Genomic DNA, 26,565 nt, shown 5'->3' with positions numbered 1-26,565 from the left:
TGTGGCTCAGTCCCTAGGGTTCATGTTTACGCTCAGCCTTTAACAGGTTATCTATAACTCTGTATGTAACCCCTTTCTCATGTACAGCACCATGGAATTAATGGTGCTATATAAATAAATAATAATAATAATAATAATATAGGTCAGCAACTTTAGGCTATAGGGTTGCTGCAGTCCCATAACAACCAATCAGATTTCAGCTTTCATTTTCCAGTTGAGGCTTGTGAAATGAAAGTCAGCCTGTGATTGGTTGCTATGGTCACACTTTTCTTGTTGCTGCCTACTGCTGAGTTTCTCTTCTGACACGCACACGTGACCCTTCCCGCTCCGTGACGTCACTCCTGGCTTTCCAATGAATGGAGAGCGCATTGGGGGGCGGGGACTGGTGACGTAGGGATGACGCCAATGTTGACGGCGGGTTTCCGGAAGTGGAGTGTGTTCGGCGGAGCTGGCCGCTGTTGTTGTTGTGGCGGTGGTGAGAAGCGCCAGGCGCGTCCCCGGCTCCGCGTCCGTACTGCGCAGCAGCCCACAGAGGCGCAGGTAAGCTGCGGGGCCAGGCTGCCACCTTGCTGGCGCGGAGTCCGTGTCCTTGCGGTGTGTGTGACCACTCAGTGGCCGGGGTCTCCCAGGCATGACAGCAGGGGAATAGGCCTCCGCATGCACAGCGCCACTCTCCAGCCTCTGAGGTGCAGAATGCGGCTTCACCACAGCAGGAGAGCGGAGACTACAACTCCCAGCATGCCCTGACATCTGCACACAGCCAAGGCTTGCTGGGGGCTGTAGTTTCTAAACAGCTGGAAAGCTGCAGGTTGCAGAGCAGGGATTCCCAGCACTCTGTGATCCCCGTATGGTCTCCTTACACCCAGGTGTAACCGCTGCAGCCAGTCACAAGCTGCACTGGTCACCTGTCACCACGGTCACCTTTACTGCAGGGCACACCACTGCGGGGTCCTAGGAGATGGGTCCCCACCACCTTAATCTTGATGACTTGTTACACTAATAGTCCTGGAAGACCCCTTTAAAGTTTTCCACTTTCAGTAACGCTCACACCAAATGCGCTGAAAGAACCAACAATACAGGGACCTGCCTCCTCGAGTCCTGCACCTGCCACCGCTGCAGCCGATTACTGTGCTCGGCAGCTTGTACCGTCGTTCTCAGCACAGCAGGTGACTGCAGTGGTGATATATGATGTTAGCCCAGACCTGAGCAGTGGCAGGGAGCAAGCACAGGACCAGAGGGAGAGGGGGCACCTGATCTGTTTATTCCATGTATTCTACAGCATTCGGGGTCCACTTTTCTGAACGTGAGAAACCCTGTTAGGGTACATGTCCACGGACAGGAACTTGTGCAGCATTTATCCCGCAGCGGCCAGATGTTACAGCATAGTGCAATGGATCACCCGTGGAGACGGACATGTGGCTTGTCTTTCCAGACCGCAGCATGTCTATTTATCTTGAGGAGACGCAAGTCTTCGCAAGAGAAATAACATCGGTAGAATGTATTGAATACTGTAAATCCGCACGGTTCAGTGAACACATGCGGATTTGCCTGTGTTGAATAGACAGGAGTGCTTTGGTCCCAGCGAATGTGCACTGCGTCCCTAGCGCTGCTTCTTCCAGGTTGTGGGCACCCGGCATTACACGTTCCGGCTGTGACGTACATATCAGTCATAGAGTGAGTGTATGGGGATGAGCCCCGCTCTTTCCACTGCTGTCTAACCGCTTAAAGGCCACCGTCAATCTCTTGACAGCAAAACTGAAGTGGCACAATCCTGCTAAGATGCCCATTGACTTTTCCACAAGCTCTTATCACTGTGCTGATGGGTTGCAGTGGTAGTTAAAACCCGGCTGAAGTGTCATTTTTACCATATACTAAATGCCATAAAAACAATTGTGGCATTCTTTTTTTTTTTTTTTTTTTCTTTCACCGCAATTGTAATTTTATTTTTCTGTGTCCAGTTAATAAAATCATCAAATTTGCAAGGTTTGAACAATCCCTAAAGTGATTTGCCCAGATTGTAATCACATCTTTCCTCCTCTCCTAGTTCTTTAGATTTGGAAATAGCAATACTTTTGCAGCAGATTTCATCTGATTAGTGCCAGTGTCAGACCCCGACCTAAGGCAGCACAGTGGCTCAGGGGTTAGCACAGTTTTTTGGTTTTTTTGCAGTGCCAAGGACAACATTTGCAAGGAGTTTGTCTGTTCTCACTGTGTTTACGAGGGTTTTCTCCAGGTTCTCTGTTTTTTTTCCCACACTCCAAAGACATTCTGATAGGGAATCTAGATTGTGATGCCCAATGGGGACAGTGATTATAACGACTGCAAAGAACTATATAGGATGGGGCTTGGTGTCTTAAAATAAAAAAGCCAGATACTTACTTGATCCCGGCCGCTCTTCTGCACTGCTACCTGGTCTCCTGGATTTCTCTTCATGTCACATGGCCACTGACTGGCTGCAGGGGTTTTATACCTTCGCTGCCAACTGTTGACATCACCCGCTGAATAAGGAAGCAAGGGTACCAATGGTGACCAAAGCACCCTCACTTTCTGCATCAGCTACCGTATTTTTCGGACTATAAGACGCACCGGACCATAAGAAGCACCCCAAATTTAGGATGAAAATTGCAGAAAAAAATATTTTTTTTTATAAGATGGGGGTCCGTCTTATTGTCCGAATTTACAGAATCTTACCAGAGGGCTGGCGGTGGCAGAGCAGGGTCACAGGAGGCATGGTGTCGGCAGAGGTGGGGTGATGCAGTACGGCGTGCACCTGAGCAGGGTCCCTTCCTGCTTAGGTGGGCGACGCCACGGCCTGGTGTCCATGGGAGGGTTGCAGCAGTGGTTACCGGCAGAGGTGCGGGGATGAGGAGGCGCAGTGAGAGGTATGGCGTGAGAGGGGGGTCCCTTTCACCGGTGAGGTGATGCAGCAGAGCCGGGTGAATCCAGTTGTTATCAGTGGTGGCAGCCATCTTCCTGAGGCCGCGCGTGCGCAGATGAAGTGCTCTGCTTCCCGGGGCTTCAGGAAAATGGCAGCGGGAGGCCGCGCGTGCGCAGATAGAGATCGCGGCGGCCATTTTCCTGAAGCCAAGATCTAAATCTGCGAACTCGGCTTCAGGAAAATGGCCACCACGATCTCCATCTGCGCACGTGCGGCCTCCCGCGGCCATTTTCCTGAAGCCCCGGGAAGCAGAGTACTTCATCTGCGCACGCGCGGCCTCAGGAAGATGGCCGCCACCACCGATAACAACAGGATTCACCCGGCTCTGCTGCTTACTGGGCTGCTGCATCACATCACCGGTGAAAGGGACCCCGCTCACTGCGCCTCCTCATCCCCGCACCTCTGCCTCCGCACCTCTGCCGCCGCGGTAAGCCTGCATTATGACTATTAGGGTATGTGTCCACGTTCAGGTTTGCTTCAGGCTTTGGTCAGGATTTTATGCTGGTAAAATCCTGACCAAAAATGCACCTGAGGTCACTGGCAGGTCACCTGCGGTGTTCCTGCGTGTTTTGCTCATTGTAGCAACATGCTGCGTTCTTAAAAAACGCAACACGTGCGTTTCCTGAACGTGGACACATACCCTTAGACGCACCCCCTATTTTCCCCCCTTTTGGGGGGGGGGGGGGGGAAGTGCGTCTTGTAGTCCGAAAAATACGGTATATGGAAGCAGTTCAGAGACCCCCCAATAATCATTAGATTTCCCGGCTACAGTTGTCTCTAGTTGGGCTTCTGTTTCTTGGTTAGATTGTTACAATGTATCTGTGCAGGTAAATGTGTTTGTAGGAAACTGTGAAGAGTTGTAGGTCTGTATAGCTTAGAACACTGTGTTTCCATTCATTGAAAGAAAGCAGAGATCTAGAAAATATAGGATGGGATTAACCGCAATATATCTGGCACCGCTTTACGTGGTTTAAATCCTTTTAGTTAGGGGGCGTTTACACTGGCTGACGTTAATGGTCGGCAATGGTCTTCTCTGTATTCAGTTCCGTTTAGACAAGTTGACTGCACTTCACGTGCTTGCAGAACGATCGGTAATGGATCGTTCTGCGCACACACGCTGTCATTTCCTGTTTACACGGGTGATTGGCAGCCTGTTTACACGGCCGATTATTGGGGAAACAAGTGGTTTTTTTTTTTGTTTTTCTTTTAGGGGATGCAAGTGCACCAGTAGGGTATTTATTTTCCAGTGAATTAATACATTGCAGAATGATTATCGATGTTGTCTCGAATGATAAACTTTCAGATTTCCACCCATTAACTGTTACGTCTGCAGACACGATTGGTCCTCACCTGTCAGCACATTGCACCCTTACACCCTTTTCAGCCTGATATTTTGCTAATAAGTGCAGAGAGCCAAGGTGTCGTCCCCCGTTCAAACGCGGGGTTAAAAGCGCACATTTCATATTAAGTCCCTGTGAAAACAATCAGCCTTTCCTTGTATAAAGGTCAGCCGCTGTGGAGACATCCACTCACCGCACAGACTGATGTGTGGAGGTGCGGACCCACTGATGACTCCGCTTCTATATTTACTATGAAGCTGACTCACATTTTTTTTTTTGCACAACGCCCGTGCTTTCCTTTTCTTTGCGCTCACAATTTGGCTCCCTGTAGGTGAAGGTCACATCATCTTTTCCTTCACACTTACTTTTCTTTTGTTTTTGTACAAGCAGCTGAAAAGTCTTTCATGGTGGCATTGCTGTCAAATCCATACATCCGTTAATGCTCAAAGTCCTGTTTCCTTGGCAACCGGAACTCTTTACAATGACTGATTATATATACAAGAATAAAAGGGTTAATCTGGCGGCAACAGGTCAGACCTTATTTGTCATAACCCCCTTTGGTTCAAAAATACTTCTGCGGATGTTGTACATGATGGTTTACCAGCGATGGTACACCGGAACATAAAAGTATCACCGTAGGGAGTTCCCGTCCCTCTGGATCGCTGCAATAAGTGCATGTAAGAGCCATAGAGAATAAATAGGCAGAAATGGAAGCCGAGCCTATAGTCAAAATAGACAATGTCCAGCTGGATAGTACTATCCATTTTACAGAGGGTTAAGAATTAATATACGGTACATATTTATAAAGAGAAAATAAAAGTCAAATATACATAGCACCAGTTGCTGTATCTATTTATCCTCCAGGTATTGCAAAGTTCAGAATTATTGCAATATACTTCATTACTAGATTTTGCTTCCTTCATTCTCAAACACTGTATTTCAGCGCTGTGTTTAAACACCGATTCGTGATTTTATAGGCCATGTTCACAGGTTGCCTCTGCGTTATTTTTTTTATTATTATTAAAATTAAAAGCTGCTTATTAAAAGCTGCTTTTTAAACTAGCAGCAAAAGCAGAGACTAGACTTTTTTTTTTTTTTTTCTGACTGAATTGGACAACTGCAATGTGTCAATCCATTTGGTGCTTTTCCAGCGTTTTTTTTTTTTTTTATTGTCACCCGTAGAAAGTAATGAGCAAGCGCAAAAATGCAGCTAAGGGCTCTTGCAGAATTTTTTGACGAATAAAACTGGCTTTATTAAATATGCACTGTAGACAAATCACGTATGTAACCCACAGTGAAAAACAGAGGAGTTTTAAACATTTTGCCTGATATACTCGGATAACACCTTATCCTAGCACGTTCACTCATCACTAAATATAACCTTAGATTAAGTTCCAACGATGAGTTTTTGATGCCGTGTATTTTCTCTGCGCCAAAAAAAAAAGCAGCGTCTTACCGTTCCAACAAAGCAGATGGGATTTATAGACCTCTCATGCCCTCTGTGCATCAAATCATTGAGGATCGATGACACTCCAGCTAGTTTAATGCTACTGTGTAGATTGACAGCAGGATGTAACTGGTTCATGTGCAGCGATCGGAGCAAGCTCCGGCCGCTGCAGTTACAGGCAGATTCCGACTGTGTAACACAAACGGCATCTGCCGTGTATGAAGCCGGCTCAGCTCCTGAGCTGGTTTCATACTTAGCTTAGCGACCTATGATGAAAATGTACATCATAGCTCATCAACCAGAGCACCACGGAGTCATACCGGAAAAAGTAGATTTTCTAAGTCATGATCTGTCTAGAAATACTGCATGTCTGACCTACGTTTACACAGGAATCTTATATCCGTGGGGTCTGGGTGCTGACACAAGTGCTCGGTTGCCACTTTCCATACAGAGCTGTATCTAGGTATTTGCTATTTTCTTTATACCTATTTGTAAGGGCAGCTGACCAAGGCCAAAAAGGGGCAAAGCATGCAGCCGATCTCCCCTAATACGTATAGGTGGGTTCTGACACAGAAATGAAATGACAGATTATCTTTCAAATGTTGTGGCCAAAATAACTTAAGTTCTAAAAACAATCCGAGAAGTGAATGCAAAAAGTCAGTCTCCATCTGCAGCCGAGGAGCCTTTGGAGTGTGTCCAGGAGAGAAATCTCTCTGGATTGTTGGCCTCGTGATCACAGGGGAATGCGGCCGCAGCAGCGCTGACCTTTATTATGTCTGAGCTATTTACAGTAAAGGTGATATAATTTAGTCACTTCGTTCAGGACGTAAGAATAGGCTCTGAATAAGGTTACACCATTGTACGGTCGTGTGGGCTGCTATGTGGCATTGGGTGCAAAGGGGCTCTGTACCAAGAGATGATTATTAGTCTTGTAGTAGATCATCTGTCGAAGCCGACAAAACTGATCCATAATCATTCCTTCCCCATAATTGATTCTCAAGGTAGAAGTGCGCTGGCTGCCGTGGGCGTCCGAGGTCGGGCACTGGCTGCCGTGGGCGTCCAAGGTCGGGCACTGGCTGCCGTGGGCGTCCGAGGTCGGGCACTGGCTGCCGTGGGCGTCCGAGGTCGGGCACTGGCTGCCGTGGACGTCTGAGGTCCATTTTCGAATGCAGGCCATCTGACCGGCTGGAAGCTTACCCCAGAGGTGAAACTTGGCAGTCTGTAGAGGGGGGAGGCCCCTGCTGCAGCCGATATAGAGTTAGTGTTACAACGGATAGTAATCAAGAGGAGAACATGAATGAGCTCCTGAGATTTCTTTATATATTTCTGAGTTTTAATTGCAGTTAGAGACCAAACAGGGTCAAAAGAACAGAGGAATTGCAGGGAATTTTTATTGTATGTTTCTTGGGCATTTCTTTTGTTCAGCTTTCTTTAGCAGCGTCTTTGTTGAGGCTTTTAAAGATCTGGTGATTTTGCTACTTTAGTCATTTCATGTGGCATTGATTTATCTTCTGTTTGTACTACCACCTGGCATCTATGTACACCGCAGGTCCCTCGGCATCTTATGCTATCCTGGAGTAGGATAGTAGCTTTCTTTTGGAGACTTGCAATAATGGCATTAATTACTGCAGGTGGAAGTAGGGGAGAGGACAATTGCTCAATAGAAAATCACTGCAAAAAAAAAAATCGGGTGGTATTGCAAAACCTGAAGGATTGGTAACCTGATTCTTCGGATTTTTCCTGTCCTGAAAGGCAGTTTCTAGTATCATAAATCTATTCTAGGCCGTGAGAGACCCTTATCCAGCGTGCCATTCTGTGACATTTACCCTATTAAAAAAAAAAAAAACTGACCGTCCTATCCAAACATAAACGAAGTGTGAACAGGTGCTGAACCTGGAGTCACCAACTCATAAACATTCAAGCAAAAAAGGCAGCACTCTGTAGCCCCATAGCATAGTCTTCATCTGAACGGGAACCTAATGTGAGTCCTCTCTTAGACTATTTTGGTCTGAGATGCCTCACATTAGGTTCCCGTTCAGATGAAAACTTTATTCTAAGAGTGGAATGGCAGTGTTAGGTCCTGGAAAAGAGAAACGCCTTACCGTAGCTTCCAGGTACACATGAATTGGCCAATTTATTCTCTAAGCTTTCTCAATTTTTCGTATTTCTAGTGCAGTAATGCAATTCAATCAATTTTTCATATTTCCATCCTATGGTGCTACAGAGTGCTGCCTTATTTTGTTTGAACATTTACCCTATTGTCACAAATGAGTTACTATGTGACCTCTACTACATTTTATGTTGTTCCCCAGTCTATTGTGTTGCCCATGGCAGGGGTGAATAATGATTCATGTGGTCTTTGTTTTCTTTTTGGCATTTTATTCACATTTATGCCCCTCTTTTCAGCACAGTGTAGAGGCTATAAGTAGCTTGTTTGCCAGTGAAATTCCCGCAGATTGGAGGTGCCATATACCCTGCATTTCTGTGCCTTTTTTTCCCTCCTGCCACACGACCTTGTGTACGAATTGCAAACGTAAGCCACCCAAAAGCAAGCAAGATTATTGCAGAAAGCTGACACATCTTGCACATAGTCATACGTAATGCTTTCACATTTTTGTTCTTCTGCATTCACTTCTTCCTTAGTTTCTCCATATTAACAGACTGTGGCTAAACAGCAACTCCTCACAAGCCGTACGTATGATGACGCCGTATATGATAGATTTGCCATCGAAGATGCACATGTAGATTCGCTCTTAGTTCTTCCTTTCTTACTGTATTATATCGTCATACGTGTAAATTTGTTACATCTCAGAAATGAGCAAGGAGTGTCTGGACTGTAAAGGGTTTCCCCGTGACTACGATTATGGACGATCCGTACTTGAATACGTCATCAGTATCCATTGCTGGAGGCCCAGCACCTTCACCGATCGGCGGTGGCCGGATGTAAGCCGTGGATGTAGCTGAACAGCACCGCTTCGTTCACTGTGTAGTGGTCGATCTCCGATATTGCAGCTCTGCTTCCATTCACTTCATCAATATCGGAAGCCTGGACAACCCATATAAAGAGGTTTTAGACTTTTAAAGAAAAATGGTCACCAAATATATTTAAAGTAATAAAAACTGGTCCTCACCTTCCCCGAGTCCAGCACCAATGCTTTGCTGCACCTCTGGTCATTGTTTTTTGTTTTTAAACCAAGAGCTGCATTCATAATTCTGTAGAGCAAAAATCTCACACTTTTCTTTATAGGCTTAAAGGGGGTTTTCCCACTTTAAAGAAAAGTGAATAGACCTTCATTATAGTCCACATTTAAAAAAACCAAAACATAATAATAAAGGGATACTGAACAAGAGCAGAGTGAAGCCTGGGCAGGTATATGAATCAAACACACGATGTAGATCACTGGTAAATATAAATGCTGCAATGTAAAAACCAAGACGTGCAAACTGGATCCTTATTGATCTATTTAATGTGAATAAAGCTGTCTAGTGGGCAAATTTTAAAGTGAACTTGTAATCATGATTTTCGTCAATAAACTACAGACTGTCAGGTCGGCGCTGTTATACTGATTACAATGATACCTTAGGTGGTGAAATCAGTCTTGTGGTTGTTGCTTTTAATCTCTATTTACAGCTTTCAGTTAATGACATTCTCATGCTTTGGGGCGGCTCTTTATTTGGTTCGCTGGCCTCATCTTAACCTTGTGGTATTAGGTGACTTTCCTCCTGTCCTAAATACTGTGCTTGTGCAGTTTTATTTTGTGGTCTGTACAAAAAAAAAAAACATTAACTCCAGCAAAATGGCGTCAGTGAACTATGTGGTAACTATGAACCATGAGATCTCTTAGATTCTGGATTCTTCTATAGGTAATTGATGGTGAGAGAGTGGTGGTCTTAGCTTGTACGGGATCACACGTGATAGTTCAGTATTTGATAATGCATTTCTGTTTAGACCCCACTTCTCTTTTTAGGTTGAAATTAATCTTGCTTCATGAGGGTTAGGTCTGTTCTTTAGGTTTTAACAAGTCTAACCTGCTCTTCTTATGTGCTCTTGACCAGCCATGGTGAATTACACGATTTGAGTACCCCCTCTGAGAAAATCTTCCTGCCGATTCCAAGGCCTGTGTGTGAAAAGATTCATCTGAGCAAATCCTTCTTGTCCTGAGAAACTGACCATAGGGAATACTATCCTTCAGGGGTCTAGGATGAGAAGAGGTGGCTTGCAATTGTGAGTTGACCGCTGTATCTTTCCTAAATCCTTCGATGTGTAGAAACCCATCCCGACCTTTCTAGATTTTGGTATAAAGAAAGTTGATGCTCGATTGGCTGTAGTTACATGTGGGTTTTACATTCACGTTCAAAAGTCCAACAAAGGTGAGTAGGTCTGATTCCGAACCCTGCTAAATGACAAGAATGTCATCTATGAAACTGATACATGTGGAAACCTTTTCAATCATTGGTATATGATTGGTCAGAAATGTCTTCTTTTTTTTTTTTTCCTTTGAACCCAGAAACAGATTCGTGTATGAGGGCGTGAAGGCAGCCCCCATAGCCGTCCCTTGGAGTTGGAGATGTAGAGTCTCCTTGAAGATGAAAAAGTTGTGTGCTAAAGCATACTCCAAAGGGACAAAAGAAATTTAATAGCAATGTTCCATACTGGTCATATTTTAAAAGGAAAAAAAAAAGTCCTGGATGCTTTGATGCCGAATTGAATTGTACAAGAACTCCACATCTAAAGTTCCAAACCACAGAGCTTCTCTGCTCTTGTTCAGTATTCTTTAATTGCTATTATGTTACTAATTTTTTAAAGTTGACTATAATAAAGATCTATTTTATCCTTTTATTTTTCTGGTAATTATTTGGGTATTTAAAGAAGTGGTGTCCAAACAGTCCAGGTTGCTCATTCTCTGGGGTCTGGCGTGGACTCTCCGCCACCGTATTTCCGCAGCATTGGTGTCACCTCTGCAGCCAATCGCTCAGCTTTGCAGCTTGTGCCATGCACACCAGAAGAGCTGCTAAACTCAGTGATTGGCTGCAGGAGTGATGTGCACTGTGGTCGACACACCACTGCTGTTCACAACATGACTTTTTATTCCGGTTGCAACCTACACCATGAATAGCCCTTATTGTATACAATAAAGATGGTTTCAGGTCCATGAAATTTATTGTTAAAAGGGCTCAGACTGGTTAAAAAGAATAATAATACGCTCCCTCATTGATACACTGCAGGTCCCATTATGGCACTTTCCCAGTCCCTGCCGATCTCTCTTCTCCCGCACAGTCGCCTTCTGGGTCGGTACGCGATTGTGGCGGCAGTCGTGCCTGCCTGGGTTGGTACGCGATCGTGGCGGCAGTCATATGCCTGCCTGGGTTGGTACGTGATCGTGGCGGCAGTCATATGCCTGCCTGGGTTGGTACGTGATCGTGGCGGCAGTCATATGCCTGCCTAGGTTGGTACGCGATTGTGGCGGCAGTCATGTGCCTGCCTGGGTTGGTACGCGATCGTGGCGGCAGTCATGTGCCTGCCTGGGTTGGTACGTGATTGTGGCGGCAGTCATGTGCCTGCCTGGGTTGGTACGTGATTGTGGCGGCAGTCATGTGCCTGCCTGGGTTGGTACGCGATCGTGGCGGCAGTCATGTGCCTGCCTGGGTTGGTACGTGATTGTGGCGGCAGTCATGTGCCTGCCTGGGTTGGTACGCAATCGTGGCGGCAGTCATGTGCCTGCCTGGGTTGGTACGCGATTGTGGCGGCAGTCATGTGCCTGCCTGGGTTGGTATGCGATCGTGGCGGCAGTCATGTGCCTGCCTGGGTTGGTACGCGATCGTGGCGGCAGTCATGTGCCTGCCTGGGTTGGTACGCGATTGTGGCGGCAGTCATGTGCCTGCCTGGGTTGGTATGCGATCGTGGCGGCAGTCATGTGCCTGCCTGGGTTGGTATGCGATCGTGGCGGCAGTCATGTGCCTGCCTGGGTTGGTACGCGATCGTGGCGGCAGTCATGTGCCTGCCTGGGTTGGTACGCGATCGTGGCGGCAGTCATGTGCCTGCCTGGGTTGGTACGTGATCGCTGCAGCAGGAAGTAGATATGAGCCGGGGAGTGGGCAGTAGCAGAATGGTGGAAGTGGGGAAATAGTCGGGCAAGTGTTGCTTCTATCATTTTATAGACATCCCGTTTAAATTATCCATCTTTGTTGGTTCGGTCTGTCGCTTTGAATATTTTCTGTACTTCTGTTTATCTGGTCGGTTTTACCCCCGGAATCTTTTCACATTATATCATCTGTATTTCCACATCATGTCTTTTCATGATATTCCAGTGTTTTCCCTTCTATGCCTCTTTACTGGTGCAAGCTTGTAATTATTGGCGCAGTCCAGCAGTGACTCAGCTGAGAAGTATGTCACAGAGTTTCCTCTGGAGCTGTCAGAGCTCCACTGCCTCACTAATGCTCTGCCCCCTTTTTTTTTTTTTTTTTTTTTAACAGAATTTTGACGTTTTGTTTTTTTGCTCATATTGGCAAATCTAGAAACTGATATAAAAATCTGAACAGAGCGACGGACATTTCTGCTGGTAACTAAAAGTCCTTGGCTTGTCCTGTCCTCTTCAGTGATAATTGCTGGCAGAGTTGGATGAAACTAGAGAAGTCCCCGTCACAGATTAGTGCTGCCGCTCTTGTCCATTGGTGACGTCAGGTATTGCAACTTAGTTTGATTTACTGTAAAGGGGATGAGCAGCAATAGCAGACAAAGACCCCTGTAACTGAATTGCTTGGTAGTTTATTTCTTCTTCATTAAAACCTGTACAGTCCACCTCGGAGACTCGTACCTGTCTCACATGTATGTGAATGGGCACTATATTCTCATCTATTGGAACTCCGCTATTTTTTTTGATCTCCCGCAGATACAATCGGAGGGAGAATTGTGCACATGTCCACCTCTTTATTCACCGCGATGGAAAGCGGGCTCCAGGATGGTTTTCAGAGGAAAAATAAAAGGTGGTTTTGCATCACTGTGAATGAAATGCAGTTCTCTCCATTTCTATGGGAGTTGCAAAAATCCCATACAAGTGAATGGAGAGACGGCCACCTCTGCATTCACGATGACAACAGTTGAGAGGGATCTAAGACTTGTGCCTCCAGACATTTATTGTCTTCATCTGACTAAGATGGGAATACCCCTTTAAAAAAAAATCCTGTTTGTTTACAAACACCAAGTCCGCGTCATCCAGAAGCATGACTAGCAGATTTTCTGGAAGTTGTTTGCTGCCTGTGTAAACATCCGCCTGGAATGTACTACCTCCTCTATTTAAAAAAAAAATAAAAAATCTCCCCCCCCCACCACCAAATCTCAGTGGTGCTGGATCTGGTTTCTTTACATTCACCCTTTTTTATTTTTATCTAACCACGAAGAGTTTAGGCTACGTTCACATTTGCGGTCAGCGCCGCAGCGCCGCCGCATGCGTCATGCGCCCCTATATTTAACATGGGGGCGCATGGACATGCGTTGTGCTGCGTTTTGCGCCGCATGGCCGCAAGCGTTGGACGCAAGAAACGCATCAAGTTGCATTTTTTTTGCGTCCAACTTTCGGCCAAAAACGACGCATGCGGCGCAAAACGCAGCGTTTTAGCGTGCGTTTTGCCGCGTTTTTGTTTGCGTTGTGCGCTGTGGCGCACAACGCAAATGTGAACGTAGCCTTAGTCATTCCAAATTTGTTATTTGTTTATTTTGAAAATTGATACATTTTCTTGTTGGATACATTTTGTTCATGTTCTATTTATTTATTATTTTTGGAGGGTAATCTAAAGGCAAAAGCTAAAGTTTCTAGGTTACATGAAGCTTCTTCCCATGTGCAGAGTTATGAGCCTGGAGGGGGCAGAGGAACTTCCCCAGGCTCTGCTCTAGTTTTCAGGCACAAGCACGTGGGAGCCATCAGGGGAGTGTTGGTGTGGTCTGTGGGAATGCAAGCTGTGCAGAGCCTGTAAACAGCCCATGAGTCAGGGCATAGCTATGTCACACAGTGCAGGGCCTCCCTGAGAGTAAGCCAGTGGGTGTACTCCTGCCATGTATTTACAGGGAACAGGGCCTCCTACAAGCTCTGGACCAGGTGAGCATGCAGAGTCCGGGGAAAGCTGGATTGTCGGCCACCTTCTGGAATCTTTTTTTTTTTTACTTTGGGACGACACTGGTAGTCCTGACGCTCACATGGGTTTTGTTACGTTAAGAGATCTATACTTGTTTGGGAATGTAATTAAATTAGGGGGATAATGGTTATTAATACTGGTTTTGTAAGTTTCTCCTTTTTTAATTAATTTTTTATTTATTTTTAACTTCTTTTTTTGCTACACTAGCCAGGATTCATGAAACCTATTGCACTTGGAAGGAACACGTCGTACTTTTTTAAGAGTTTTTACCATAGTAATTAAAATGGATTGTTTATCCATTGTAAATTCGCTAGTAGAGACGGGCAAGCACACGATGTCCCGTCCTTGTACATCAGAAGGAGACGATGAGACGGCGCTCCTTTTGTGAGGCTTTTATTCTCACAAGTGTGGATTGATCATTAGATGGTAGCGCGCCGCTGCCTCATCCGTCCCGGCGAATATCTTAGAGATTGCTTGGTTGAAATATCTTCTCCCCGGTAGAAGACATGTGATAATCTCCTTGTTAATGAAAGCGTGCGACATTTGTTGTGATCCCGCTCGTGGCACTTTCATTATGAGATATCGCCGGGCAGCCGACTGCGAGCGCCGTGTGTAGATGTTTTGTTTTTTTTTGTTTGTTTTTTTGTTTTTCCTTTTAAGTTTACGCTTTTCTTTTATGAATTTTTGATGCAAAGGAAAAGTAAACAATCTGGAACTTGTGCCGAACTAATCCTCTATCTCGTAGGGGAGACAAAAAAAAAAAAGTATTAATGATATTGAAGTAGGAAGAATCGCAGGCCATTTCTTTATTTTTCCTCTTCCAGTTTCTGAGCCGTCCTGACCCTCTTTGATCTTATTTCCCACATCGTAAGCCCCCGGGATGCGTCCTTTCATCTTTCGAGTGCTTCTCTTCCCATAGCTGCCATCAATGAGCTCCTTTGCTCGTTTTCTTCTGTGCCTTTTTTGTCGGACTTGCCCTCAAGTCATCTGCACGTTTGGACCTTTTTTTTTTTTTTTTTTTTTCAGCCCCCCCCTTTTCTTCGTCGTCGTCCTTTGTCTCCATGGTTACAGTCTCCAAGTTGGCTGGTTTTTGATGGTTTCCATGACAACCATCCTTGGGAAATCTGTAGTGTCTCGGCTACATTTTTCTTTTCATCAATGATTTAAATGCTGGTGTTTGTAACAAGCGTCGTCGCCTCGTTAGTAGGCACGGATCCGGTTCCGGTGCCGTTTGTTTGATTGCCAGGAGGGAGGTTCCCGACCTTCGATGCTGCCGCTTTCTGCTCCCTCTCCGAATGCCATCTGCGCCAAGCAGCTGCAGGTCCTCATTTTCGGAATTTGCTTTATGGTCCAGTTTTACCCCATCACCTCTACGTGCCGTCATTTACAGTCTTAGGTTGACTTTAGGTCGACTGCCATTTGCCAAAACTTATTATTTTGGGGTGATCCAATTTCATTATATATCTCCATGGTAAGACCATTTAGTAAGGGTTTGTGATTTTATTTTATTTATTTTTTTAATTTCATGCATATATGCAAATTAAGCAATCACCGGGGAATATGATTCTAATTGTAACTAATTTTATTTATTTTTTTTTCTCTTTTTTAGTTGCATTTTCTGCACCGTTCTGTCCTGGTGATTGTTTACAGGTTATGACGACTAATCTCAAACCAAACAAGGCATTAAAGGTAAGAAATTATCGTTTTATAATAAAATGCACGGACGGTGCAGATATCTGCACAAGGCCTGGGGATGTGTCGCCATATTAAGAGAAGCCAGCTTGGTGGATGAGGCTCTTCTGAAGGGTCGGGTTATAGATCTGGATGTCGCTGCACCATATTTATTTGCCCAATACTTTCCAAACAACAATAGAAAATTATTTTTTTAATTGAATAAAAAAAAAAAAAAAAAAAAAAAAAAATATATATATATATATATATATATATATATATATATATATATATATATATATATATATATATATATATATTATATTATGGACGTATAATCTTTATATAGCGCTAACATATTCCGCAGCGCTTTGCAGTTTTGAACACATTATCAAAAATCTTTTTTATCCAATGAAACGCATTGGCACCAGTGGTTGATGAGTATTTGTACAGGTGCCCAAACCAAACTTTAGGAGGTGCCTGGAGCTGATTTTCGTGCTTTTTGTAAAGCTGATTGGATGTGAGGGGGAATACTGACAGGTTTGGATGATAATGGCTTACACCTCAGGTTACTTTTGTGTTTTGTTTTTTATTTATTTTTATCTCCTGATTCTTTTGTTCCTGTGGATTTACTCACTTCTCATCATCCAGAACACGTGCACTTTCAGCTGGGCTGGACGGTTTCAGAGCAGCGCTCACAAGCTGTAATAGAAAGGGCTTGTAAGTGCTGCCTTCCTTACCTAGGAGACCGGCCACCCTTGATAAACTGCCAAGGTGGCTGATTACTTGGGCAACAAGCAATGAAAAATAGCATTAAAATTCCCTCCATTCTTGAGAACAGAGAGGATTTTTAAAAAATAAGAAATAAATTGCAAAGCAGCCGGCTTTTCAAAGCCCTATGCAATTTTAACCATTTCTGATAATGATGATAAATAGCTTTCTCCAAAAAAAAAAAAAAAAAATAAAATAAATATATTTATTATATTTCCGCTAGTCCTAGTATTTGTTCATAAATTCTTTGACACACAATCGGTTTAGGATCCAATTTCAGCCCTTTTTTTTTTTTTTTCTTAACCTTTTGTGCTGCTGGATTGCAACAAGTTTTATTTATGATCTTGGAAGGTGGAGATTGCCTTTAAGAAATAATCGACTGTGTCATATGAGCATCGTACGTGTGTCCGAGCCAATTGTAGTAACTACTTGCGTTTCTTCCAGGTAAAGAAGGAGGCGGGAGAGAACGCCCCAGTATTAAGCGATGATGAGCTCGTGTCAATGTCTGTGCGGGAGCTAAACCAGCACCTCCGAGGTCTCTCAAAAGAGGATATCATCCGCCTGAAGCAACGTAGGCGCACCCTGAAAAACCGCGGCTACGCTGCCAGCTGCCGAGTAAAGCGCGTCACCCAAAAAGAGGAGCTGGAGAGACAGCGCGTGGAGTTACAGCAAGAAGTGGATAAGCTTGCGCGAGAGAACTCCAGCATGAAGCTTGAGCTGGATGCTCTACGGTCCAAGTACGAAGCCCTCCAAACCTTCGCCCGCACAGTCGCCAGGGGCCCCATCACCCCGACCAAGGTCGCCACCACCAGCGTCATCACCATCGTGAAGTCTGCCGACATATCGGCATCCATACCCTTCTCCGCAGCGTCCTAGTATCTAGAAGAAGGGAAAATAGCGGAGAGAACTAGCTGCCTGTTCAAAGAGGGATATTACGGGATTCGAATAATATGGTTTCTCTGTCCCTCTCCTGCCTATTCTGATGTTAGGCATTGCCTTTTATTCCATAGCCCGCCCCAACATGACGCAAAGAGGTGACGCGCCGCTTCACAACACTATGGCTTGTTGTAAGTGTACCAGGGAATATGTCTCGTTGCATTTGAGGTAATCCTATTTACTCCTCAAAGGGACTGTACGATAAATTATGGATCGTCTCAGACCCTTCATAAACACCGCTTTAGGAGAGTGACGGCTCACCTTTTTTTTTATTTTTATTTTTTTTGTAATTTTTGCAAAAATAACAAGACCTTCTGCTTAGTTTTCTGGGTCACCAGGAATAAAAGCAGAAGATAATTAGTATCTAATAATTGATAATGTTGCCGATGTCATGTCCTTGTGAGGATCGTGGTCAGCACTTGTGCCGTTATTCTGGTGACTATGTTGCATGTCGTTCTCCGGTGGGATATTTATTTATATTTGGTTTTTTTTTTGTTTTTTTTTAAATTAATGGCCTTTGTAATGAAACTCAGGATTTCCTTAAAATATTGAAATGTTCTATGGTGACATTTAAGTGTTAAAAAAAAAATTGTCATTGTGATACCCTTCCATCAAAACTCATGTAGAGAGTAATTTTTTGCATTTGTTTATCAAAAATTTTTATCCTGTTTTAATGAATCAGTCTGCCTGATTTGGGATTAAAGGAGCACTCCGTGCAAAAGGTATACCCGGGGAAGGGTGAAACATGGCGGTAGTGTTTTTGTTTTGCACCAAGTGCTCCTTTAAGGCTAGGAGTACAGAGCTACCCTGCGTTGCATTGTAGCATGGCATCTATTGGATGTCAGAGAGATTGGCATTGCTGTCGCCAGTGCAGAAGATCCCACATTGGTGACTATACACTGTGTGACCCTTAGCTGCCAAATTGCAACTTTTAAAAGAATCGCCTGATGGCATGCTGCAAAAAAAAAAAAAAAAAGTAGGGCTACCAGGGCGGCCATGTTTCCCTATCCCTAATAGGTTGGAGGTGACCGGTAATGATATTGTGTTATGAAGGTTTTCTAGAGAGTCGTTCCGTGTGGCTGCGTATAGAAGGAGATGTATAGATGGACTCGGTAAGTGTTTGAGCAGATACTCTGTTATGGAAGACCCGTGTCGTGTCGTGGGTCGTTTATGGTCGTTTTGTTTTTTATTTGACACTTTTTATACAAGTCTCATATATTTTATGCAGCGTTTACCCTGAGAGTATTGGACGAAGTGACGGACAGATCTTCTCCATCGTTCTGAGATTACGATGTGATTAATAGGATTGTGTAATGTTTGGCACTTAATAGGTGTTTTGTGGGATTCTTTATTTTCTTTTTACGTCCCTGGCTTGAATTGACCACTGCTACAGCGGCAGGGTCGGGATTGGATGGTATAATGTTAAAGTGAATCCGTTCCACATTGGTAATAGATTAGATTGCAATGTATATGGGATGTAATAGACTGTTAGACTGCACTTTTTTTTTTTTAATTTTTCCTTGGAGGTAGGGCAAGTTTTTATAGATGGCGTAGGATTGCAGTACATGGATCATTTCTAAGGGGTTATTTATTGATGTATTGAAGAAAGCAAGAAATGCAGCCAATCTGGGGCAAAAAAGTGGTCATGAGAGGAGGTAGTAAGGGCCCGCTGTCTGTGACCAAAGAGGCTTTTCTACAATGGGTTAATGGATCTAAACCTGTATAGGAGGTGACCGATGGACGTGCGTTAAACCTCGCGGGAGTATAGTGGTTTTGTTGGTGAATTTTGTATTGTATCATTATTAATTTTATATTTTTTGGTATTCTCCACCACCAGATCTACTTATGATCTCACGCATGCAACATGTTCACTCTGCTGCTCATTGGTGACCATTTTATTTTGTACTCTTGTCCGGTGACGGGGTCGAATGTTACTCTGTTCAGTGCATAGGCGACCCCTCAATAGAATCATTTCAGAAGCACTTGATTTATTGCTGCTACGTTAAAGGGATTTTTTTTAATGTTCTTGTGCATCATAATATAAAAAAGACAAACCGGCTATCACATAATATTTTAAAAAAAGTGGCCATACACTAGCGTGAGCCAACCCTTACATACATGGGCACACTCGGCTCAGTAGAGGGTGCAAGTGTTCTGGTGGCAGCCCTTCTACAATGAGAATTATATGGGGGGGGAAAAAAAAATAAAATTTGTTTAATTATGCATATGCTATATATATATATATATATATATATATATATATATATATATATATATATATATATATATATATATATATACATACATACATATATAATTTTTTTTTTTTTTTCGACGATCTGGTCATATATAGGTATATATATCTGTATATAAAATTAAAAATACATTATTACAATATTTTGTTTATTCAATAAAGTACTTGTATAACGTATTTTATCAACTAAGAAAAATACAATACATTTGTATTTTTTTTTTGTTTAATTATGCATATGCGATTTAAAAAAAAAAAAAAAAAATATATATATATATACACGTTCCCAAATTGGATAATGTGATATCAAAGACGTGTAAGTCTCGTCACCTAGAGAAGACTCCTGCCTTTTGTCTGATCAATTTAGGAACCTGTGTTTAAGTAGCCGAGTCTGTCCTCTCTGGTGGTAGGGTATGTGATCACACATGGTCCTCACGTAGGGGTATGTGATCACACATGGTCCTCACGTAGGGGTATGTGATCACACATGGTCCTCACGTAGGGGTATGTGATCACACATGGTCCTCACGTAGGGGTATGTGATCACACATGGTCCTCACGTAGGGGTATGTGATCACACATGGTCCTCACATAGGTATATATTACAGAAAGGAACATACATGGCAGCAATCTGCTGCACAAAGGAAAGGTCTCTTATTACCGTATGTTTTTCAGATGTATCTATTTATTTGACGTGTGCCAAATTATTATTTTTTTGGCTACGAAATTGCTAGCCCAAAAAGAAAGTGACTCCTCTCTTCCTGCCCTATAGGAGGCGGATAAGCTAAATGAGAAAAGGGAGAACAGGGACCTGGGCGTCATTATGCTGTTGATACCATGGAAATGGTAGGTAATCCATATTGGATATCCATACAGAACATATGGAAATATTTAAAAAGAGATTAAAAGTTTTATCATAGAGAGATTTTTTTTTTTCTTAAAAGGGAAAAAAAAAAAATCATTTTTTTTTTTTTACGTTTAGTAATGCAGTTTTTTATTAGAAGACAATGCAAACCTATATGGGTTACTGTGAAAATAATATTTTAGGGGAAGAGGAAAATAAAATTCCTCCCTCTTGATCTGTCTGCCAGCCAGAATTAATGTTGCAATTGGAATTTGTGGAAAAACAAAAATTCTAACCCTTTACTACCTGCAATTGCCTACAAGTGAACACTGGTATTGCGCTTTGGTGGTTTAAAAGGGGGTAATGTTCCTCTAATTTTCTTTCTTTTTGCACAACTGTATTTCATCTTGTGTCTTTACAGATTTTATTGTTTATTTTTCTGCTTAAACTGAATTTTTCCAATGTCCTCCCCTCCCCCACACCCCTCCTGTCCAGTAATTGTCTAGTCAGACTGAATCGGAAGTGATCTTATTATTCCCACTAATTTATTGCAGCGTTTGGGTGGACCCCTACAGAATAAAGGAAACTTGTCATTAGGTTTGAGACCACTAAACCATGAGTATCTCCTTCTGCAATTGTGGGTTTGGTGATTTATGCATGCCAGTGTCAAAATGTTAGAGATGAGTCAATCGGCAGCGGCGCATTCGCATTGCAGAGAGAAAGCCAAGGAGTGTACACGTCACTGCACATAGGCACTAAAGTGAGGTGTACTGTCCTCTGCTTTATATGTGCAAAGCACCTGGGCCAGCACTGGTCATCTGCACAGTACTGTCTTCATTCTAGATCTGTGCAGTGCACTTGCCCCAGGACTGGTCATCTGCACAGTACTGTCTTCATTCTAGATCTGTGCAGTGCACTTGCCCCAGCACTGGTCATCTGCGCAGTAGTGTCTTCATTCTAGATCTGTGCAGTGCACTTGCCCCAGCACTGGTCATCTGCGCAGTAGTGTCTTCATTCTAGATCTGTGCAGTGCACTTGCCCCAGCACTGGTAATCTGCGCCGTAGTGTCTTCATTCTCGTTCTGTGCAATGTGCTTGCCCCAGCACTGGTCGTCTGCGCAGTAGTGTCTTCATTCATCTGTGCAATGCACTTGCCCCAGCACTGGTCATCTGCGCAGTAGTGTCTTCATTCTAGATCTGTGCAGTGTGCTTGTCCCAGCACTGGTCGTCTGCGCAGTAGTGTCTTTATTCTAGATCTGTGCAGTGTGCTTGTCCCAGCACTGGTCATCTGCGCAGTAGTGTCTTCATTCTAGATCTGTGCAGTGCACTTGCCCCAGCACTGGTCATCTGCGCAGTAGTGTCTTCATTCTAGATCTGTGCAGTGTGCTTGTCCCAGCACTGGTCGTCTGCGCAGTAGTGTCTTCATTCTAGATCTGTGCAGTGTGCTTGTCCCAGCACTGGTCATCTGCGCAGTATTGTCTTCATTCTAGATCTGTGCAGTGCACTTGCCCCAGCACTGGTAATCTGCGCCGTAGTGTCTTCATTCTCGTTCTGTGCAATGTGCTTGCCCCAGCACTGGTCGTCTGCGCAGTAGTGTCTTCATTCATCTGTGCAATGCACTTGCCCCAGCACTGGTCGTCTGCGCAGTAGTGTCTTCATTCATCTGTGCAATGCACTTGCCCCAGCACTGGTCATCTGCGCAGTAGTGTCTTCATTCTAGATCTGTGCAGTGTGCTTGTCCCAGCACTGGTCGTCTGCGCAGTAGTGTCTTTATTCTAGATCTGTGCAGTGTGCTTGTCCCAGCACTGGTCATCTGCGCAGTAGTGTCTTCATTCTAGATCTGTGCAGTGCACTTGCCCCAGCACTGGTCATCTGCGCAGTAGTGTCTTCATTCTAGATCTGTGCAGTGTGCTTGTCCCAGCACTGGTCGTCTGCGCAGTAGTGTCTTCATTCTAGATCTGTGCAGTGTGCTTGTCCCAGCACTGGTCATCTGCGCAGTATTGTCTTCATTCTAGATCTGTGCAGTGCACTTGCCCCAGCACTGGTCATCTGCGCAGTAGTGTCTTCATTCTAGATCTGTGCAGTGTGCTTGTCCCAGCACTGGTCATCTGCGCAGTAGTGTTTTCATTCTAGATCTGTGCAGTGCACTTGCCCCAGCACTGGTCGTCTGCGCAGTAGTGTCTTCATTCTTAATCTGTGCAATGTGCTTGCCCCAGCACTGGTCATCTGCGCAGTAGTGTCTTCATTCTAGATCTGTGCAGTGCACTTGTCCCAGCACTGGTCGTCTGCGCAGTAGTGTCTTCATTCTTGATCTGTGCAATGTGCTTGCCCCAGCACTGGTCATCTGCGCAGTAAAATGATCTGTGCAATGCCCTTGCCCCCACTGCTGATAGACTAAGCACCTATGCCACGCGCATACAACCACTGCAGATGGCTTTGCACCTCGGACTCATTTTGATCATTTATAACTCTTTATTATTTAGTGCCAGATTGGCAAAATTTGCTGTGGGTATGGTTGGAGCACTAAACCTAAGCAGCTCAGTGACCACAAACCTATTGACAAGGTTGCCTTTAAAACTGCTATATAGCAAGTTAAAACGTATTAAGGCTCTGGCATTGGACCGCCATGTCAGATTTAAAGGGGAGGTAGTACAAGATTAGGAAAACATGGCTGCTTTCTTCCATAGACAGCACCACTTCTGTCCACAGGTTGTGTTCGGTATTGCAGCTCCACTCCATTCACTTTAATTTCTTTGAGCTGCAAACCCAGATACAACCCAAGGACAGGCATGGTCCTGTTTATAGACGCGGCCATGTTTTTCCAATCCAGTACAAGCACTTTAAACGGCTGAGAAAGGTGAATTTGCAATTGATGGACTAGCGCATGTGGATATTGGGGTGGGAACACCTCGAATATTAATTTTCATCTATTTTTAATAGCTGTACAAAAAAAAAGGGTAGACTGCAAAACATTTATGCTACAGTGCAATTCTACCCACAAAGCAGCCCCAACGTGACATCTCTGAACAATCCCTGACTTTTAGGACCCAGTGACTGCTGGGAAGTATCATGTGACTACTGCTGACTTGCCTGAATGGCTAGAAATGCTCCCAGAGGGGAGGAGTCTATTGTTTTTAACCCCATTTTGCATTTAGTGAACGCAGTTAGTTCTGTCCCAATTGAACATGTCACAGATACTTGCTGAAGGAGAAGGATTTGCACTTGCAGTATTAACCTGTGTCCAAGGTTGCCTTAATATACATGAAAGTGACTGTTGGGGGTGGTACGGGAGTGGGGGGTGCATACAAAAAATGTCCGCCATCCTTCCTTTTAAAATGCTAAACAATCGTACATGTTGAATGACTTACCCCCTGTGTTTGTAGATCTCGTGCTATCACGTAGTAGTTCAGTGAGTCCCACGTGTTTTTTTTTTTTTTTTTTTTCCACTGTCTTCTCAAGCCAAGTCTTTAATCGTGGTCACGTGTGGCTCTGTAGCACTGGTCCAGGGGGTAATGCTTCATCTTCTTCCAGATTTCTCACTTTTACAACATATGTATCCGCAACGAAGCCTTCAGACGTCGTCCCGTGATAATATCCGCTACATGTTCTATCGTGTTATGGCCTCCATAGGTCGGCGTCGCGGCGTATCCATTTACTCACACGCCGTGTTCTCTACACATCAAGATGGCCGTGGTTTCATTCTCGTCGTGTGTTTCAATGAAACATTGATTAAAGGTGGGGGGAGTGTAGGAAGCCTCTGGTCATCCGGTACTATGTAACGTCATGTACTATTATGCCAACCCCTCCACCGTTCCTGACTATTAAATGGTGCATTTGCCTTAATCTCCAAGCATCTACTTAACCCTATATAATCCACTTGCTGTTTCAGTGTAATAGCTGCAAAGCTAAGCCGCCGTATTTTTTTGGGTTCAACGGATGCGCCTCTATATGGCGTTGCGTCTCCCGAATTCGAAACGCCCACTATATGTTTCGCACCTGTCCGTGTTACGTGTCTGTGAAAGGGTAACATGCTCACACGTCATTACTGGAGAACTCGATGTTTAGAAAAAACAAAAAAAATTTTTTATTTTTTTTTAGGAAAATTTCCCCACAAATGTTAAAAAGTGAAGTGAACAGTGATTGTATGGTGAAAGAGCATTTACGATGTTATATTGCACATGTTTGTTAGAGTGAAAGCACCCTTTTTTTGCTTCCCTTTCCCTTCACAACAGTATAAAGAAGTATAAAAAGTTATCCTCCATCTTTTATATCCGGAGTTGTAAACTCCTGGATCCTCGGCGGGATGTAAGCATAACTTCACAGTCCATTATTCTATCCATACCTCCTTTTTTATATATATATATATATATATATATATATATATAAAATGTGATTTGTTTCTTTTTATCGTCATATCTTTTATGTTTTTGCGTCTTTAGGTTAAAGACACAACCACAAGGGCAGTGAAATTGTGTTTTATTTTTTTCTTTCTGTCAATAAGAATAGAGATCATTTGTAGAGTCCATCGCCTCCTGATTCGTCTCTCTGGTTTTATTCAGTAGGCTAATTTCATTTATTTATTTTTATTTTTTTTTTCTGTGCTGCTTTTTTATACATATATTAAAAATAATAAAAAAAAGTAATAAAAAATAAATTATTGGGATATATCCAAGTAATTGTGGATTTATGTTTGTTTGTCAAGACCGTAATCCTGTGTACTGTACGTGTGCACCAATTTCTCCTTATCTGACAGCCACAAAGTAATTTATTGCTGTATATAATACTGCTGTGACTGGTTTTGTACCTTTCCAATAAAGAGTTCTCATTGAAAGATCTGTGACTCTACGTGGGTTGTGTTCTGGAAATAATGTGATTCCAAACCTTAGAGGGTTTCTCTGGCCTTGTGATATTAAAGAACCACTCCTCCTCCTATCAAAATTTTCATCCTCTTAATATATTGTAATCATCATAGTACTGTTACTTACAATTGCTCATTTTGCCTTTCTACCCAGCTGATTTTTCTCATTTCCATTAGGTCTATGACATCGCCTGATTAAAACCTGACGAGCTGAATCCTTCTAAGTTCTATGTAGCAACAGGAGGTCAATTTTCCCTGTATGAGTCACTGCAAAAGTCACTGGCCGGTAGAAAGGAGGGAGCAGCTGGGTCAGGAGTAGAGTTGAGCGAATTTGATCGGGTCCCAGTATAGCTTGCCGAATAAACAGGGACCCGATCAAATTCGCTCTACTCTAGTCAGGAGTTGGAGAGGAATGATAAATGCAGGGACAAGAGACTTTGCGGTTCGACACAGAGTAGAGAAAAGAGAAGAATTATCTGGGTAGAAAGGCAAAATGAGCAATTGTAAGTACACAGTGCTAAATAATATGATGATTGCAATATATTCAGAGGATGAAAACTTTGAGAGGGCTTCTTTAATGATAGGTCATATGATTATCATATGCAGGTGAATAAATTCGCAGGAACCCGGTCCGGTGGCCATGTCAGTAGTCCATGGTCAACATGCAATAGCCCAGCTTGACGTCATGTGTGTGTGTCTCGTTGCAACAATGACATCATGCCAGGCTTACTAATCAGAGGAGATTCCGGGGATCCAAGCAGGTAGGAGGTTCAGGAAGCTTCCGACCAGTAGCCACGGACTATAGACGAATGTGGTCCAGGGATCTGCAAATCATTTCACTCCTCTAGTGACCACAGATGCGTTGCTTTCTCCATTTACCTTTTCATAGAAGTTTGCTGAGCAAGTGTTCTGAAAAGGCGCAGGTCCTGTCTCTAAATGTCCAAGATGGGAATACCCTGTTTATGGAATATCTGTAGAATCTGATAACCCTTATAATTAGTGGGGGCTGTCGTTTAGAAGACCATTAATCAAGGCCCCCTTGTATTTTTCCTCTATACTGCAGCGCTGCTTCCCGCCAGCACATCTTGGCAGTAATGTCCACACTATTTAGAAAGACGTGGCTTAAAGGGATTTTCTGTGAGTTTTAATACCAATTGCATAACTTTAAACTAGGCCATCAATATACAGTTGAGTCTGAATCTCTGCTCGCCTACTGATCAGTTGGTTGTCGGTGCAGCAGCATGGCTACGTACATTTTTGTAGGTGCTGTTGCACAACTATTTACCTTTTATAGCTGACTAGGTGCCACGGCTGCGTACCTTTTGTAGCTGACTGTAGGTGCTGGGGCATGTCTTTTGTAACTGATTGTAGGTGCCGCGT

The 26,565-nt window shown here is 43.7% G+C and overlaps 1 protein-coding gene across 4 annotated transcripts; it reads left to right on the top strand.

Annotated features, from left to right (window-relative positions):
• The first annotated feature begins 345 nt into the window (after positions 1-345).
• Positions 346-25,160, top strand: MAFK (MAF bZIP transcription factor K). Of its 4 annotated transcripts, none has more exons than XM_077274791.1 (3): positions 346-540; positions 15,465-15,544; positions 16,742-19,477. In XM_077274791.1, exons 2-3 carry the CDS (start codon positions 15,509-15,511, stop codon positions 17,171-17,173), a joined length of 468 nt encoding a protein of 155 aa, XP_077130906.1. In that variant the 5' UTR covers positions 346-540; positions 15,465-15,508; the 3' UTR covers positions 17,174-19,477. The 4 variants fall into 4 exon arrangements, 3 of the variants coding, with proteins under 3 accessions (XP_077130906.1, XP_077130907.1, XP_077130905.1); XM_077274792.1 differs by lacking the exon at positions 346-540 and adding an exon at positions 13,451-15,326 and having other exon boundaries at positions 16,742-19,451; XR_013218059.1 differs by lacking the exon at positions 346-540 and adding an exon at positions 20,257-25,160 and having other exon boundaries at positions 15,349-15,544; positions 16,742-17,364.
• Positions 25,161-26,565: the final 1,405 nt, after the last annotated feature.

The sequence above is a fragment of the Ranitomeya variabilis genome, chromosome 7 (genome assembly GCF_051348905.1).
Source record: "Ranitomeya variabilis isolate aRanVar5 chromosome 7, aRanVar5.hap1, whole genome shotgun sequence".
Taxonomy (NCBI): Eukaryota; Metazoa; Chordata; class Amphibia; order Anura; family Dendrobatidae; genus Ranitomeya; species Ranitomeya variabilis.
The sequence above is the reverse complement of the archived record's forward strand: the minus strand, read 5'-3'. Positions and strand labels throughout refer to the sequence as shown.

Coding starts and splice junctions, on each gene's coding strand:
- MAFK (XM_077274790.1), top strand. CDS start 15,389: ATGCAAATTAAGCAATCACCGGGGAATATGATTCTAATTGTAACTAAT. Junction 15,545..16,741: donor AACCAAACAAGGCATTAAAG/GTAAGAAATTAT, acceptor CGTTTCTTCCAG/GTAAAGAAGGAGGCGGGAGA.